At 42.2% G+C, this 15462-nt stretch overlaps 1 protein-coding gene across 1 annotated transcript in view; it reads left to right on the top strand.

Annotated features, from left to right (window-relative positions):
• kctd6a (potassium channel tetramerization domain containing 6a) overlaps nucleotides 1-11527 on the top strand; it is a 41996-nt gene extending 30469 nt beyond the window's left edge. Inside the window, exons 5-6 of the mRNA XM_085353391.1 lie at nucleotides 10602-10760; nucleotides 10893-11527. Coding sequence (XP_085209517.1) covers nucleotides 10602-10760; nucleotides 10893-11003 — 270 coding nt within the window. The 3' untranslated portion in view covers nucleotides 11004-11527. The remainder of the gene's footprint in view (nucleotides 1-10601; nucleotides 10761-10892) is intronic.
• The last annotated feature ends 3935 nt before the right edge of the window (nucleotides 11528-15462 follow it).

The following is a 15462-nucleotide window of genomic DNA, read 5'->3' on the forward strand; positions in this document are numbered from 1 at the left end:
TGTAAATTTTAGGGTTCATTTTAAAATTTTAGTTGTAACTTTTAGAGCTCTGCACGGTGAAGCTCCCCAGTATATCTCTGACCTGCTGAAACCTCATGCTTCATCCCGAGCACTTAGGTCTTCAAGTCAGAGGCTACTGGTGGTCCCACGTACTAGGTTTAAAACACGTGGGGATCGGGCTTTTCAGGCGCTGGCACCTAGGCTGTGGAACTCTCTGCCGTTGTCTTTACGCTGTCTAGACTCTACTGACTCCTTTAAAAAGCAGGTGAAGACATTTTTATACAAACGGGCTTTTAATTAATTTTAACTTGTATGTCTGATCTTATTGTAAAGCACTTTGTGATTTTTATCTGTGAAATGTGCTATATAAATAAATTTTACTTACTTTTACTTACCGTATTTCCCGGACTACAAAGCACACCTGAATATTAGCCGCACAAGCTAAAATCAGGGGAAAATCCTGTTTTGTACATACATTAGCCGCACCTGACTAAAAGCCGCAGGTGTTTCAATGTTGACTTATCATATGTAAGAGAATATGCACAAAGCGAAATGTCAGGAAAGAGATGGCTGTTTGGAGACACATCCCTTTTATTAATATTTTTGAAAAACAAGTTATGGGTACATATTTGCACATTAACTGCGCTTCATAAATGAGTAACAAATGTAGTACATAACAATAACCTACAGCACACCAGAAAAATAGATTCAGACTACCTTTTAGGCTCAGGTGCAGTGACACGGCTTTAACAAGAAGAAAAGTCAGTCATTCACCACCATCTTCCTGCGCACTAAAACCACCAAAGTCCTCTTCTCCAGTGTCGGAAACGAACAGGCTCAGGGTGGCTTCGTCATCCACTCTCAGCTTCTTTACTTCGTTGTCAGTGTCAGAGTCGAACACCCTCTGAAGGGCCGTGGCGGTGTCCTCCTCTCCATCATGCAGCAGTCCAGCCCTTCGAAATCCGTTGGTGATCATGGATGTTTTCACACTTTTCCACGCTGTCAGATTCCACCGGTGGAGTTGGGCATAACTTGCTTTTCGCAAGTTTATCGCCGCACATCATCCACGCCTCCCGCTGAACGCGTAGCGCTACTTTGAAGTTTGTTTTTCGCGCTTCTTGTATGGCACTATGTTGCCTGGCGGATGGACATGTGACCAACATACCACCCTTGAACCCCGATACTGTGTGTCTGATCACATTCCCTTCCGCCAGGCAACGTAGTGCCGTACAGCAGCGGAACAAACAAAACAAATCGTCTTACGATATGACAAAAATCATGGACAATCCATAGAAAAGCCGCACCTGACTAAAAGCCGCAGGGTTCAAAGCTTGTGCAAAAAGTAGCGGCTTATAGCCCGACAATTACGGTAAGTTCAAAGTCAGAGGTCAACTTTTCTGCAAATGACCTAGGACAGCGGTCCCCAACCTTTTTTGCGCCACGGACCGGTTTATGCCTGACAATATTTTCACGGACCGGCCTTTAAGGTGTCGCGGATAAATACAACAAAATAAAACTAGTACCGGTACCGAAAAAAAGAAGATTTATTCATAACACACGTGAAAAGACCCAGGAAAACCAAGTTCACGATAAAAATGATAACAAAATAACGCTGAAAACCGATAAAAACCCTGAAAACCATACATTTCACACCTGAGCCTCAACTCTCGCAGCCCGGTACCAAACGACTCACGGACCGGTACCGGTCCGAGGCCCGGGGGTTGGGGACCGCTGACCTAGGACTTTCAAATATAAAGCTGAGGTACATCTACTAGGAGACTGAGGAGAAGCAGCTACCAGTATTTTTTGCTTTTTCCTACAAAATTTTAAATACATGTTTTAAATTTATACATTAATCCTAATTTTCTGTGATCTGTAGCGGGTTGTAGCCCAGAAGCTGGACGGCTAACAGGCTGCACAAGCAACATCTTCTCTATTCTGTGAGGGATTTTCATAACTTCATTTGATTGGATCCTGTTAGAAAAGTTAATCATTTCCCAACTCCACAATCCACAATTCAGTTTGGCAACAAATTGCACCATCATGTTCAAAGTGAATAAGAGGTGAGAGAGTGCTGAAACCTGAACTGCAAAGGTTTGAAACCTCTATATTGGGATCCACACAGTGTTCATAACACATCTACGCTTTGTTTATGTACATTTCTCAAGGACTGTTAGCACATTTGTTGTGTATATTTTATTTTAATGCAAACCCTTTCAAGGAAGGGTTTTCCTCCTGTGGTCTCAATACAAACTCAACATGTGTTGTGTAATTTTGGTAATTCAGACTTATAAAATTAGCTTGGCTAGGTGCCTTTTTGTATGCCATGATACTGATGGCAAACTTCAAATCCACAGGATCTCCCAAGCTGTGCTGCAGTTGCACTTTACTCAGCACAGCACCAGACCATCGTTGCAAGGTGGAAACCACTGAAAATAACATGTTTCAAATCACAGCCCATGTGAAAGCACCTTACAGATGGGTGAACTGACGATACCTTAAGTGTGCAGTAAAAGCTTTCCAAGAAGTGTTAAACTTCTTTACCCTGACTCCTAGAACAGCACTCTTTCTTCTATTTGTGACCTCCTGATTTTCACACTTTGCTTCAGGTTTTTCCTTGCCTGCATAATGAAAGGCACACTTCAGCAGTGTAGACTGGCACTGGGTCTCCCTTCATGTGGCTTGAAACTTGTGAGAGGGGCTCACAGAAGCAGAGGAAAGCTCTGGAGGTGGGGAAGGACGCAAAGGAGTCGGTGGCTGATGTTATATTCATAGATTCATGAATACTAAAAGAGCCAGAAGTGTTGAGTTACTTGTGTAAATGAGGACAAAAACTCTAAATATGTAATTCTGATGAACAGAAATTAGTTTTAAGAGATTAATCAATGTCAAGAGAGGGAGTTTTAACTCGAGTGTCCAAGCTGTTTTATCAAACATGTACATTATAGCCTGCTAAAAGTCTATAATTCAAATTTTGTAGATATAAATGAGATGTTGTTGAAATTATACAAAAAAAAGGAAAAAACAAAATGTTTTTGTGAGCTGTTGTAGATGCATAAAGGCAATAAGAAGGCAGTTGCTGGGTGATTACCAGGCAATGTGATTGCATCATAATATACCATGCATAATTCAGCTTTTGTTAATTAAAAATTAGGTTTCCTCAGCAGGAAATGGATAGGTGTCCACTCCAGGTCAGGGATGAGCTGCTCCCCCAAGCAAAGGAGTTTAAATATCTAAGGGTCTTGTTCAAGAGGGGAGAGGGAAACTGGAGCTTTACAGACAGATTGATGTTTCAGGAGTGTCACCAGGAGGGGACAGCTGAGGACAAGTGAAGCTGTAGATTTAGATGGATGGAGGGTGTTATTGTCATAAGATAAACTTTCTTTATAAGGCATTATAGATGTATAAAAGGTAAACACAGGTCATTTTAATCCATTGCTAGATTGTTGCTAGGCAATACGATGACATAATATCTGATATAGATTAGAACCTTCAGGGGACTAAAATGTACTTGTGTGACAAGTTTTGTTGCTCAACTCCTCAAAAAAGCATCATTGTTATTTTGAGGATTACATTTTTCCTTCAAGGCTTCCACAGCAATAAATCTTCACTCTCTCAGCAAACATGGGTGAAACATCGACATTATCTCCCCAGTGGGTGTGGTGTGACAGCAGAAAGTGCTCTGTAGTAGGACAGATGGCTGCACAAAGCTTCAGTCAGACTGGCTCCTCAAAGAGAAAACTATCTGTTGGATTAATGAAGTGGAGAAATTAAATGCATGCCTTTCTTTTCTTTTTGTTTCAATATGATATTTGATTGACAAGTTATTTGAATATTAAATGGCTATGATCAGACATTGAAGCTATGTCTAGCTTCATGTTAATCCTTTCGTATTTGTTGCATTGCTTCTCTGCTCATAAATCTGATCATTAAAAACCTGTTATGTTGTTCCGTGTTTAAGATGAGAAATGGACTTCAGAGCAGGAGATTGTAGTTTGAAGTCTAAAGCTTTTTTTATATATATATATATTCTTAATCCTATCACAGTTAAGAATATTTCATTTGACTCCATAATTTTATTGTATTTCACATGACTGCATAATTTTTTTTTCAGAGCCAGTGTTCTTCCCAGTCTTCCCAGAAGCAAACTCCTCAGTCTTGTATCATTAATGAGAATTCGGCAGCTAGGTTTTCAGCTCTTCTTTCCAATCTGCCCATATCAACACCTAATTTTATTTTATTTTTTTAATTTAGTGATTTAGTTCATTGGTTTGTTAGTGTATGTTCATCAGTTCTCAATAGCATAGTTCTGATAAAAGCCCAACAGATTAGATTCATTGCCGTAGAAGACAATGGAAAAGTCTTGATCCTTTTCATCTGATCAACTGTCTCATCAAGTTTTATTTTCCAAGTTTTATCTGATTTCCAAGATCTCCTTAAAATATAGTCTCCCACATAGGTACTTCTTCCTTCCAAGCTGACGTCCCTCCTAAATTTATTAATGATGTTCTGCCAGTCATCTTTCCTCGTCTAAAATAAATCATTTCCTTTCATCTGGCTGCATTCTATATTACTGCAAAACATTGTCTTCCCTCAGCTTAAAAACACTCTCTAGATCCCAATTACAGAACCATTTCTAAACTTGCATTCAATTAAAAAATTCTTGATAGACCTGTCAGGGAAACAATATCTTTGATAAATTCAAGTCTGGTTACTAATGAAACCACAGCACTGAAACAGTATTATTAAAAAATTGCTAATGATATTCTTTTGAACCCAGATAAGTGTGAATATTCCATTTTAGTCCTCTAGGACTTATCTTCAGTTTTAGACACCACTGACAGATCTAGACAGATTAACAGCGGGTTTGGTATCTCTGGAACTGCTCTCAAATGGGTTTATACTCAGAGATGTTGAATAGAGAGTCGCATCTTCTCCGTTCATAAAAATGGACCAATTTTTAAAAAAAAAAATCTTTTTAAGGGCAATGGTGTATCATAGTGTCTCGCAATTGTTCCTGAAAGTTAGCAACATACACTAGCTGGGGATGCACTTTTAAGAAAGTAAGAAGTTAAAAAACTAGACAGTAAGGTATTACCATGCAGCAATCACTTTCAGCTGTGGAGTAAGTCAGCTGTTAGTTGATTTTTTTTTCATAGAGTGTTATTAATCCCGAAGGAAATTCATACCGTGGTTATGTGATCGGCTGCTCCCACAGATGATCACTCTATAAAAACATGAATTTGAAGATGAATTAATTTGTAGATTTTGGACATATGACCAGTTGACAATAAGGTATCAAACACATAATATTAACCAGGAACAAAAAAAATGTATAATTTTATCCTAATGTTATGAAATTAGAAAAGCAACTTTTGCTGGTTGAATGAAATATAACATTACGACCTGTAGCTTTGTGGCCCGTTTAAACATATTTATCCACTGCTGTAATAAAATGATAAGTGCACAACAATAAGGTAAATGGCTAGCTGTTTTTGTGATTAAGATTCAAAGAGCATATTTGTGAATTTTTGTAACTTGTGTTTTTTTTTTGTGTGTGTGTGTGAATATTTCATGTTTAAACTGTTAAGTGAGAAATGTGTTTTCTAAACAAACCTCATGCTGGTCCACCGAATCATTCTGATGTCAGCTAACAGTACCGAGAGTCACATGACAATCGCATCCTTTCTTTTGAAAGTCTTAAATTCATTTGTCATTAAGATTATTTTCAGTCTGAGTTATTGTGGAATTACTGACAACACAATGAAGAAAATCTGACAGATAAACAAAAATTATAATAATTTAAAAATCAGAATCAGAATCAGAATGGGTTTATTGCCAGATGTTGAGGTTTACAACATTAGGAAATTGCTGCGGTGCTTCAGTGCAAACAATAAGAATTAAAGTGCTATGTAGAAAGAAAGATATGTGCATGAGCTATGCATGAGATATATACATGAGAATAAGAATTAAGAGTGCTACGTAGAAAGATATATACATGAGTGCAGGTGGTGATCAGTGCCAGACATGAAATGATGCAGCGACACAGCGTAGGGTCATGTGTTAGTGGCGGGGACAGTCATGTGGTTATTGTTCATGTGTCCAACAGCAGAGGGGAAGAAACTGTTCTTATGGCGAGAGGTTCTGGTGCGAATGGACCGGAGCCTCCTGCCTGAGGGGAGCAGGTCAAACAGACTGTGTCCAGGGTGAGAAGGGTCAGCTGAGATCCGAGCTGCACGCCGCAGTGTCCTGGAGGTGTACAGGTCCTGCAGAGATGGGAGTCTGCAGCCAATCACCTTCTCAGCAGAGCGCACAACACGCTGCAGTCTCTGTTTGTCCCTGATAGTGGCACCAGCGTACCACACGGTGATGGAGGAGGTGAGGATGGACTCGATGATTGCAGTGTAGAATTGCATCATCGTCCGTGTTGGCAGGTTGAATTTCTTCAGCTGCCTCAGGAAGTACATCCTCTGCTGGGCTTTCTTGATGACGGAGGTGATGGTGGGCTCCCACTTCAGGTCCTGGGTGATGGTGGTACCCAGGAAGCGGAATGAGTCCACAGAGGTGATGGGGGTGTCAGTCAGGATGATGGGGGGGAGTGGGGCTGTGTGCTTCCTGAAGTCCACAATAATCTCCACTGTCTTCTGGGCATTCAGCACCAGGTTGTTGTGGCTGCACCAGGACACCAGACGTTCAACCTCTCTCCTGTAGGCAGACTCATCCCCGTCAGAGATGAGCCCAATGACGGTGGTGTCATCTGCGAACTTGATTAGCTTGACAGACTGGTGGGTGGAGGTGCAGCAGTTGGTGTACAGGGAGAAGAGCAGAGGAGAAAGAACACAGCCCTGAGGGGAGCCGGTGCTGATGGTCCGGGAGTCCGAGACATTCTTCCCCAGCCTCACGTGCTGCTTCCTGTCCGTCAGGAAGTCAGTGATCCACCGGCAGATGGGATCAGGCACATTCATCTGGGAAAGCTTGCCTCGGAGATGGTCTGGAAGGATGGTGTTGAAGGCAGAGCTGAAGTCCACAAACAGGATCCTGGCGTAGGTTCCTGGGGAGTCCAGATGCTGCAGGATGAAGTGTAGGGCCATGTTGATGGCGTCGTCTACAGACCTGTTGGCTCTATATGCAAACTGCAGGGGGTCCAGGAGGGGGGCCGTGAGGGTCTTGAGATGGGAGAGAACTAGGCGCTCAAATGACTTCATGACCACAGATGTTAGAGCCACGGGTCTGTAGTCATTTAGTCCAGTGATCCTAGGTTTCTTGGGGACAGGGATTATGGTAGAGGACTTGAAGCAGGCAGGCACATGACATGCCTGCAGTGAGGAGTTGAAGATGCCAGAAAACACTGGGGCCAGCTCGTTTGCACAGTGTCTGAGGGTGGCAGGAGACACACCGTCTGGGCCGGGAGCTTTCCGAGCATTCAGATTCTTAAACTGCTTCCTCACATCTGCTTCATGAATATGAAGAGTTGTGGTCGGAGGAGGTGGTGTGAAATCCTCTTTTGTGTGGGGTGAGGAGGGGGGTGTTGTAGGTGAACAGTTTGAAGGTGGTGATGGCTCTATGGAGGGGGGAGAGGTGGGGGAATGAGTGTCCAAAGTGCCTCTATTGTTGGGGTCGTTGGAGGTGTGAAGGCTGCCTGATGGCTCGTCAAAACGACAGTAGAAGTCGTTGAGGGTGTTGGCCAAGAGCAAGTCGTCAGTGGAGTGGGGGGTTTTAGGCTTGTAGTTTGTAATATTCCTAAAACCTTTCCACACAGAGGCCGAGTCATTCTCTGAGATCTGCTGCTGCATCCTCTCAGAGTACTATATTCCATTAGTAATAACAAAAAATACTAAGTTGCGACTGGGGTTGGTTAGCATACAATGTTGAAAAATTAACAACAGCAGCTTTGACTGTGATACACAAACTTAAATACAGTACCTGATGGTAAATCACACACTTCTGGAATGTGGGTATAAATTTAGTCACTTGGAAGCAAATGGTTACAGAGGCTGACAGCCTTTAGGTGTGTTCTTTAAGGTTTTAATTACTAGGTGCCGATAAAAGTGACATAATTTGTGTTACTTCCACTGTATACCTACAAAAGAAGCCCAAACAGTATTTTGAATTATCGTGATAATTATTTTGAATTTTAAATCCTATTCTTCTATTTTATCTACCTAACAAAGAAAGAAGGACAAAAGACAAATTGTAGAAGAGAATTGGAGATGAATAATAACTACGTATGTCACGAAGGCAGGCACTGTAAGGTTTTCTGTTACCACTTTGTATAATTATATTATGTATACATTTTTACTTTGAAGTCTATATGAATAACATGTCGAGCCCGCATTCTGGGTCCCCACTGATCCCCACTATGATCGCTCTGATCATACTCAGTTAAAAGATCCATCAGAATTCTTATTAATAACTACATTGTCCTCATCTGTGCCCCCCATGTGAGGGGTACCTCAGGGCTCAATTCTTGATCCAGTTCTGTTTTCTTTATACATATTACCCTGGATCATCTACTTTTTTTTTTTTTTTTTTTTTGCGCCTGTCCCGTTTGGCTCTTTTGCCCTCAGAATTGTTGTCTAAAGGCAAAGAAAGATGCCCAACGGATTTACTTTACCAAACTGACCATCCCAGCCTTGCCGTAATGGTCCATTTGATTCACCTTTTATTGTTTATTTTATTTTCACTTACTGAATACGGGACAGACTTGACTGGGGGAAAGAAGGGGAGAAAGAAAGAGGGAAAGAGAAACAGCTGAGAAGAGGGACGGGGGAGAAGGGCAAAAGACAAAAACCAACAGAACGGGCAGAGAAAAAAAATGCATATATCAATCACCTGGGTCACCTGCTGAGAAAGAAAAAAGAAAGCAAGCAGAAGAGAACAAGAGTAATAGAATAAACAACATCACAATGATATATGGGAATATGACAGTAAATACTAAATGTTAAACATTATTGTGCAGCACATAAGATCAACAGAACACAGTGTGCTTTGAGGTAGGAGCCAAAAAGGGTGTAGTTTGTGGGTGTGATCACCCGTGTGTACACCTGTGAGCATGGACGCGCTTGTTTTTTGTTTTTTAAAAGGTTCCTTCATGTAATAATCTGCTAGAGGGTGTGGGGGGGCCACAGCCCCGTCCTCCAGGGCATGAAGCAGGTGTGGAGGAGATCAAAACTCCAGACATCCAGAGGCCCCCAGAACACAAGAGACCAAGGAAGACCAACAGAGGGGCAGCTGCGCCACTGTCCCGGAAAGAGCTGAGGAGAGTCCCAGATGAGGGCTCACCCAGCAGCCGCGGAGCAGAAGCCAGGGGGAGTTGCAGTGACGCGCCCGTGAGCTCCGCCGGCAGCCAGCTGCGCCTGAGTGACCGAGCCCCAGGCCGAGAGGCCGGGGACACCCCACCTCCGAGGTGGCCCGAGCGAGCCCCAGGCTCCAGGCCCCGATAAGCGGCCGCCAAGGAGTGAGCCGGTGTGTACCTGGACGCCCATCCCCGGACACAAAGAACCACCAACGCACCGATGTCTGAGGGGGTCCGCCACTGGCAGGGGAAGTGGTGGTAGGGGGAGATAGGCCTCCAAACCTTGGAGGGCCTGAGATGTCCCCAGAGAGGTGGCGCCTGACACCCAACCTGACATATAGACACAGACATACAGGCACACACAGATACAAACATCCATTCCCACCCTCATGCTCTCATATGCACTTACTCCACACTCAACCAACATGGAGACAGACATAAAGAGACGTTGTACACACGATCACACTCCCCAAGCGTACTCTACAAACCGGGTCTAGGTGCCCCCGCCCCTGGAGGGGGGAACTGCACCCAGACCCAGGTGGTGTTTCCCTTTTCCCTGCGGTGGGGGGAGGCAGACCGCCCCGACTCCGCAGCAGCAGGAAGGCTCCACACTCCAGACCGCAGTCGGACGGCCAACTCCTCCTCCTAGCCCCCCTGCTCCAGCAGGTCGCAGCCCAAACAGTATTTTGAATTATCGTGATAATTATTTTGAATTTTAAATCCTATTCTTCTATTTTATCTACCTAACAAAGAAAGAAGGACAAAAGACAAATTGTAGAAGAGAATTGGAGATGAATAATAACTACGTATGTCACGAAGGCAGGCACTGTAAGGTTTTCTGTTACCACTTTGTATAATTATATTATGTATACATTTTTACTTTGAAGTCTATATGAACAACATGTCGAGCCCGCATTCTGGGTCCCCACTGATCCCCACTATGATCGCTCTGATCATACTCAGTTAAAAGATCCATCAGAATTCTTATTAATAACTACATTGTCCTCATCTGTGCCCCCCATGTGAGGGGTACCTCAGGGCTCAATTCTTGATCCAGTTCTGTTTTCTTTATACATATTACCCTGGATCATCTACTAAACTGCTTCAAGGGCTTCTCCTATTGCTATGCTGACGATGCACAGCTGTACTTTTGTACATATGTAACAACCTCAACACCTTCTCCTACCTTGGTGAAAGCTTTATCGCTATTGATGAGTCAATATCTTCATATTTGCTCCAGAAAATCTCATAATTGGTGGAGATGGTGTTAAAGTTTAACCACTCACACAGTTCTCTCTTTCTCCAGATCCATGCAATGCTGGAGTCAATCTCCTGCAGTTTCACAAAATGGAACAAACACATGATGGACACCAGAGATTACCAGGTGTCCTTCACCTTCGGGCCATGTGACCACCAACAGGAGGTCAGCCTGCGTGTCCACCTCCTCGACTTCATCTCCAAATCTGTGAGTCCATTTTATTTTAGCTCACCGCTAGCATTGTGTGTAGAAATAAATTATCTTAAAAACCAAATATAGTCAATAATATAATTGGATTTAATGTGGTGCTATGACTTTGTGTCCATCTTCATGTTTCAGGGGTTTACGATACGCAACACACGTGTTCATCACATGAGCGAACGGGCTAATGAGAACACAGTGGAACATCACTGGACATTCTGCCGCCGAGCTCGCAAAGTCGATGAGTGATGGATGAAACAAAGGATTGATTTACATTACAGATATTTAATGTGCCATCAGGCACTGACAGAAACTTCTTTGTGTTTGTTGTTTTGTGAAAACATTGTATGTTTTGTGTTTTTGAGTTAATCCACTCAAAGTTAAAGTACAAAGTGAGGCCACTGACATCATGAGAACTTCAACAAATACTACTACTGCTTTAAAACAAACACCCAATGGACAAACGTTTACAGACAGACTTCAAGCATGTGGAATCTGTCTGTGTTTGACCCTCAAGCACCTTTTGAGATGAGCTGGATCTATGAATGTCTGCTTATCACGTCACTTCCTCAGTGTTGGACTTCACTAATCTGGAGTAAACCAACAGATTGAAAATGATTATAGTTGATTGATTTTAATATTCATGGTTTTAAATGCAGGTGTTCAGTTATCAAATACCTTGAATGCTTCATCATACCTTTCAGTACATTGTGAGTGTTGGATACAGTTTTGGCACGTCAGTGGGGTCGAAAATTGGTTGTCTGCCAGTCATTGTTCACTACAAATAAAAAATTTTTTTTTAAAAAAGGTTAGTTTTGTGTTATTAAAATTGGTCAGAATTGGGTTTTAGGGGTGTTTTTTTTTTTTTTGGGGGGGGGGGGTCTAAACTTTGAATTTGAACAAAATGACACGTAAAAGAGTTTAAAATGACACAAGCCAATATTTTATCCACAACAGAACATAAATTCTATAACAAATGTTTAAACTGAGAAGTTTTACAATCTTATGCACAGAATTACCTCATTTCAAATTTGATGCTTGCTACTGGTCTCAAAATTGGGGCAGGGGCATGTTTACCATGGTGTAGCATCTCCTCTTCTATTCAAAACTTCTTGAAGACGTCTGGGCATAGAGGTTATAAGTCTGGAGATTTGGTGTTGGAATTCCCATTCTTGCCTGATATAGGTTTCCAGCTGCTGAAGAGTTTGTGGTTGTCTTTAACGTATTTTTCGTTTAATGATGTGCCATATTTTCTCTATAGGGAAACCTTTATATACTTTTCAGCATTCATAGTTCCTTCCAAAAAATGCAAGCTGCCCATACTGTATGCACTTATGTACCCCAATATCATCAGAGAATCTACCTTTTGAACTGAATGCTGGTAACATGCTGGAAGGTCTCCCTCTTTAACCCAGAGGACACAGTGCTGGTGATTAATTTAATTTTCTACTTAGTTCAAATTCTTTTTTTTCTTTTTTTTTTTTTAATATATCGTGCAACAGTGGTTGCCTCCAGGTGCTTTACAATAATACAAAGAGAACAGGAAAGACCACAGCAATCATATAAACAACCCTATGAGCAAGTGCTTTGGTACCATGCAAAGGAAAAACTCCCTTTTAACAGAAAGAAACCTCCAGCAGAACCAGGTTCAGGGAGGGGCACCCATCTCCCATGACTGGTTTGGGGTGAGGGGAGGAAGAAAGGACAAACATGTGATGTGGATGAGAGCCAGAGATTAATAACAACTAATGATTAAATGCAGAGAGGTATAAACACATTGTGAGTGAAAAAGGTGACTGAAGAAGAAACAGTCAGTGCAGCATAAGGGAGGATTAAAGGTCACCTGATCCAACCCTAAGTATATGCTTTATCAAAAACAAACATTTAAGCCTGATCTTAAAAGTAGGGAAGTAGGGTTGGACCTTAAAAGCAGGGGCCTTATTATTCAAGACCTCATATATGAGGAGCAGGATTTTAAAATCGATTTTGGATTTAATAGGGAGCCAATGAAGGGCAGCGAATACGGGGTGAGATGTGCGCTCTCTTTCTAGTCCTGGTCATTACTCTGGTTGCAGTATTTTAGATCAACTGAAGGCTTTTCAGGGAGTAATAGGACATCCTGATAATAATGAATTACAGTTTTCCAACCATGACGCACCAGAGGCCCCCATGCGCTAGGGGTGGGCCCCCAGGCATGCACCTACCCACAACCCTGGCGACACACCAACCAGGACCCAAGCCACCAAGGCCCAGCCAGAACCCCAGCCCGGAGGCGGAGCATCCCCAGAACCCCAAGTCACCAAACCCGTCCCGGACCCACGGCCGGTAACCTACGTCCGCCGACACAGACCCTCCCCCAGCCGCCAGAAAAATACCACCCAAGAGCGACCAGAGCCCCATCCAGGTCATGACCACAGCCCCCGGGTTGAACCCACCCAAAAAACTTGTCGCTAGGCAATCCCCAGACACTCTACGCCTTTACCCACCCCCCACATCAAGTATAATAACGAAGGTGGGACAAAAAGACAGAACAGATGTGGATGTTGCAGAGAGATCATTGTAATCTAAATATAAAGCCCACTGTTTTTTAAAATATTTAATAAAATCTTCATCTGTAAGCAATGATGTATCAAATCTCCAGTTTTTACTTGGCGGAATGATCTTCTTATGTATTAAAATTAAAGATACAGAAGCATGATTGCTGACAACTATAGGGTGTATTTCAGTGTCAGTGTGCTGTTGACTAGGAAATAATCCAGACAAGAGTATGAGTGATGGACATGTGAGGGAAAAAAAGTATATTCCTTACGGTTGAGTTGAAGGGAACGCCATGCTTTGCAAAATCCAAAATCGCTCATGTCCTCTTTAATTATATTTGTGGACTGCAAATTATGCTGTCCTCCCCGCTGTCCTTCAGGGTGTTGGAGATGATTAAGCAGATGTGGTTAGTTATTTGTCAGTTATTTAGTATGTTTCGTATAACTGAAGCTTAAAAAAAAGGTTGGAGTCAAGGAACAGGGTACACCCTGGACGGGTCACCGGTCTATCACAGGGCTAACACAGAGAGACAGACAATATTATATGTTTGTCCTTGACATGTTAAACCACAATAAATAGCAATAGCATACACGTTGTGTGTGTATGCTTTACAGCCTCTTATAACCCCAGAGATTTTCCTGCACTTTGAAATCTTGTGTGATCTTGTGAATTTTGTCCAAGCAACTATCTACTCTTGCTAGATCTCAACAAGACATAGTGGAATGTGTTAAACCAGCGTTCTCCAACCTTTTTTGCGCCACGGACCGGTTTATGCCCGACAATATTTTCACGGACCGGCCTTTAAGGTGTCGCGGATAAATACAACAAAATAAAACTAGTACCGGTAATGAAAAAAAGAAGATTTATTCATAACACACATGAAAAGACCCAGGAAAACTGAGTTAACAATAAAAATGATAACAAAATAACGCTGAAAACCGATAAAACCCCTGAAAACCATACATTTCACACCTGAGCCTCAACTCTCGCGGCCCGGTAACAAACGACTCACGGACCGGTACCGGTCCGAGGCCCGGGGGTTGGGGACCGCTGTGTTAAACAACAGTGGTTTCTGGAAGTATTCCTGAGCCCATTTAGTAATGTCAGTGACACAATCATGTTGATGAGAGATGCAGTGTTGTCTGAGGGCCCGAAGACCATGGGCATCCAATAATAATCCTTGGCCTTGTGCCTTATGCACAGAGATAGCTCCAGTTTCTCTGAATTTTTTGATGATGATATGCACTGTAGATAATGAGAGTTGCAAAGCCTTTGCAATGTGACATTGAGGAACAGAGGAGACCTTCTAATACATCCCTTATATTGTTAATCATGTTACAGACCGAATACTGAGATCAGTTAAATGAATTACTTGTTAGATGTTATCCCAGGTAAATATTTTTGAACTTTCTTGCCCTTTCAGCCCTTTTTTGTCCCCATGCCAACTTTTTTTGGGACCTGTAGCAGGCTTGAAATTTTAAATTAGCTCATTTAGTGGATAAGGTGTACAATTTCTCAGTTTAAACATGTTATGTTATTTATGTTCTGTTGTGAATAAAATATTGACTTGTGTAATTTGAAAGAACGACCCAACTTTTCTTGAAATCGGGTTATAGCTCATGCTATTGTGCCTTGTTTTATTAAAATGAAGATTATTTTATTATGGGGTTTGCCGGACATTTTTATTTTCTGTAGCTTCTAAAGTGAGCCATGGCAGAAAAATTTTAAGAACCACTGTCTTAAGCCAACATTCTTCTGATTGGTTGACCCTAATCAGCAGAAGATATAAATAGCAGGTTGGTGAAACTCTTGAGCTCGGTCACCTGTGATTCTATATAACAGAGCCAAGTGTAGATGAAGCTGTCTAAAACTCTGCATTTAAAGAAGTCCTAAGCCTGAATTTTCCCCCTCGTTCTATTGTAATGAGCTTGAAATAAAGTGACTTGACTTGTGTAGGTTTTGTGAAGACGTTTCACCCCTTATTTGAGAGCTTCTTCGAGTCTAAAACCAAATCGTAAAGAGTCCCAGGTATTTAAACGCCAGTGGGGTTATCCTTTAAGAGTTTCACTGACCCAATGTTGATCATGTGCCTCATCACAGGAAGTGTGAAACAAGGTTTAGGTCATTATCACCAGAGGTTTTTGGTGAAACCATTATGAGACATTGCCTC

The sequence above is a fragment of the Diplotaxodon limnothrissa genome, linkage group LG5, assembly GCF_057381915.1.
Source record: "Diplotaxodon limnothrissa isolate DT_005_m linkage group LG5, D_limnothrissa_male_GT1.1, whole genome shotgun sequence".
Lineage (NCBI taxonomy): Eukaryota > Metazoa > Chordata > Actinopteri > Cichliformes > Cichlidae > Diplotaxodon > Diplotaxodon limnothrissa.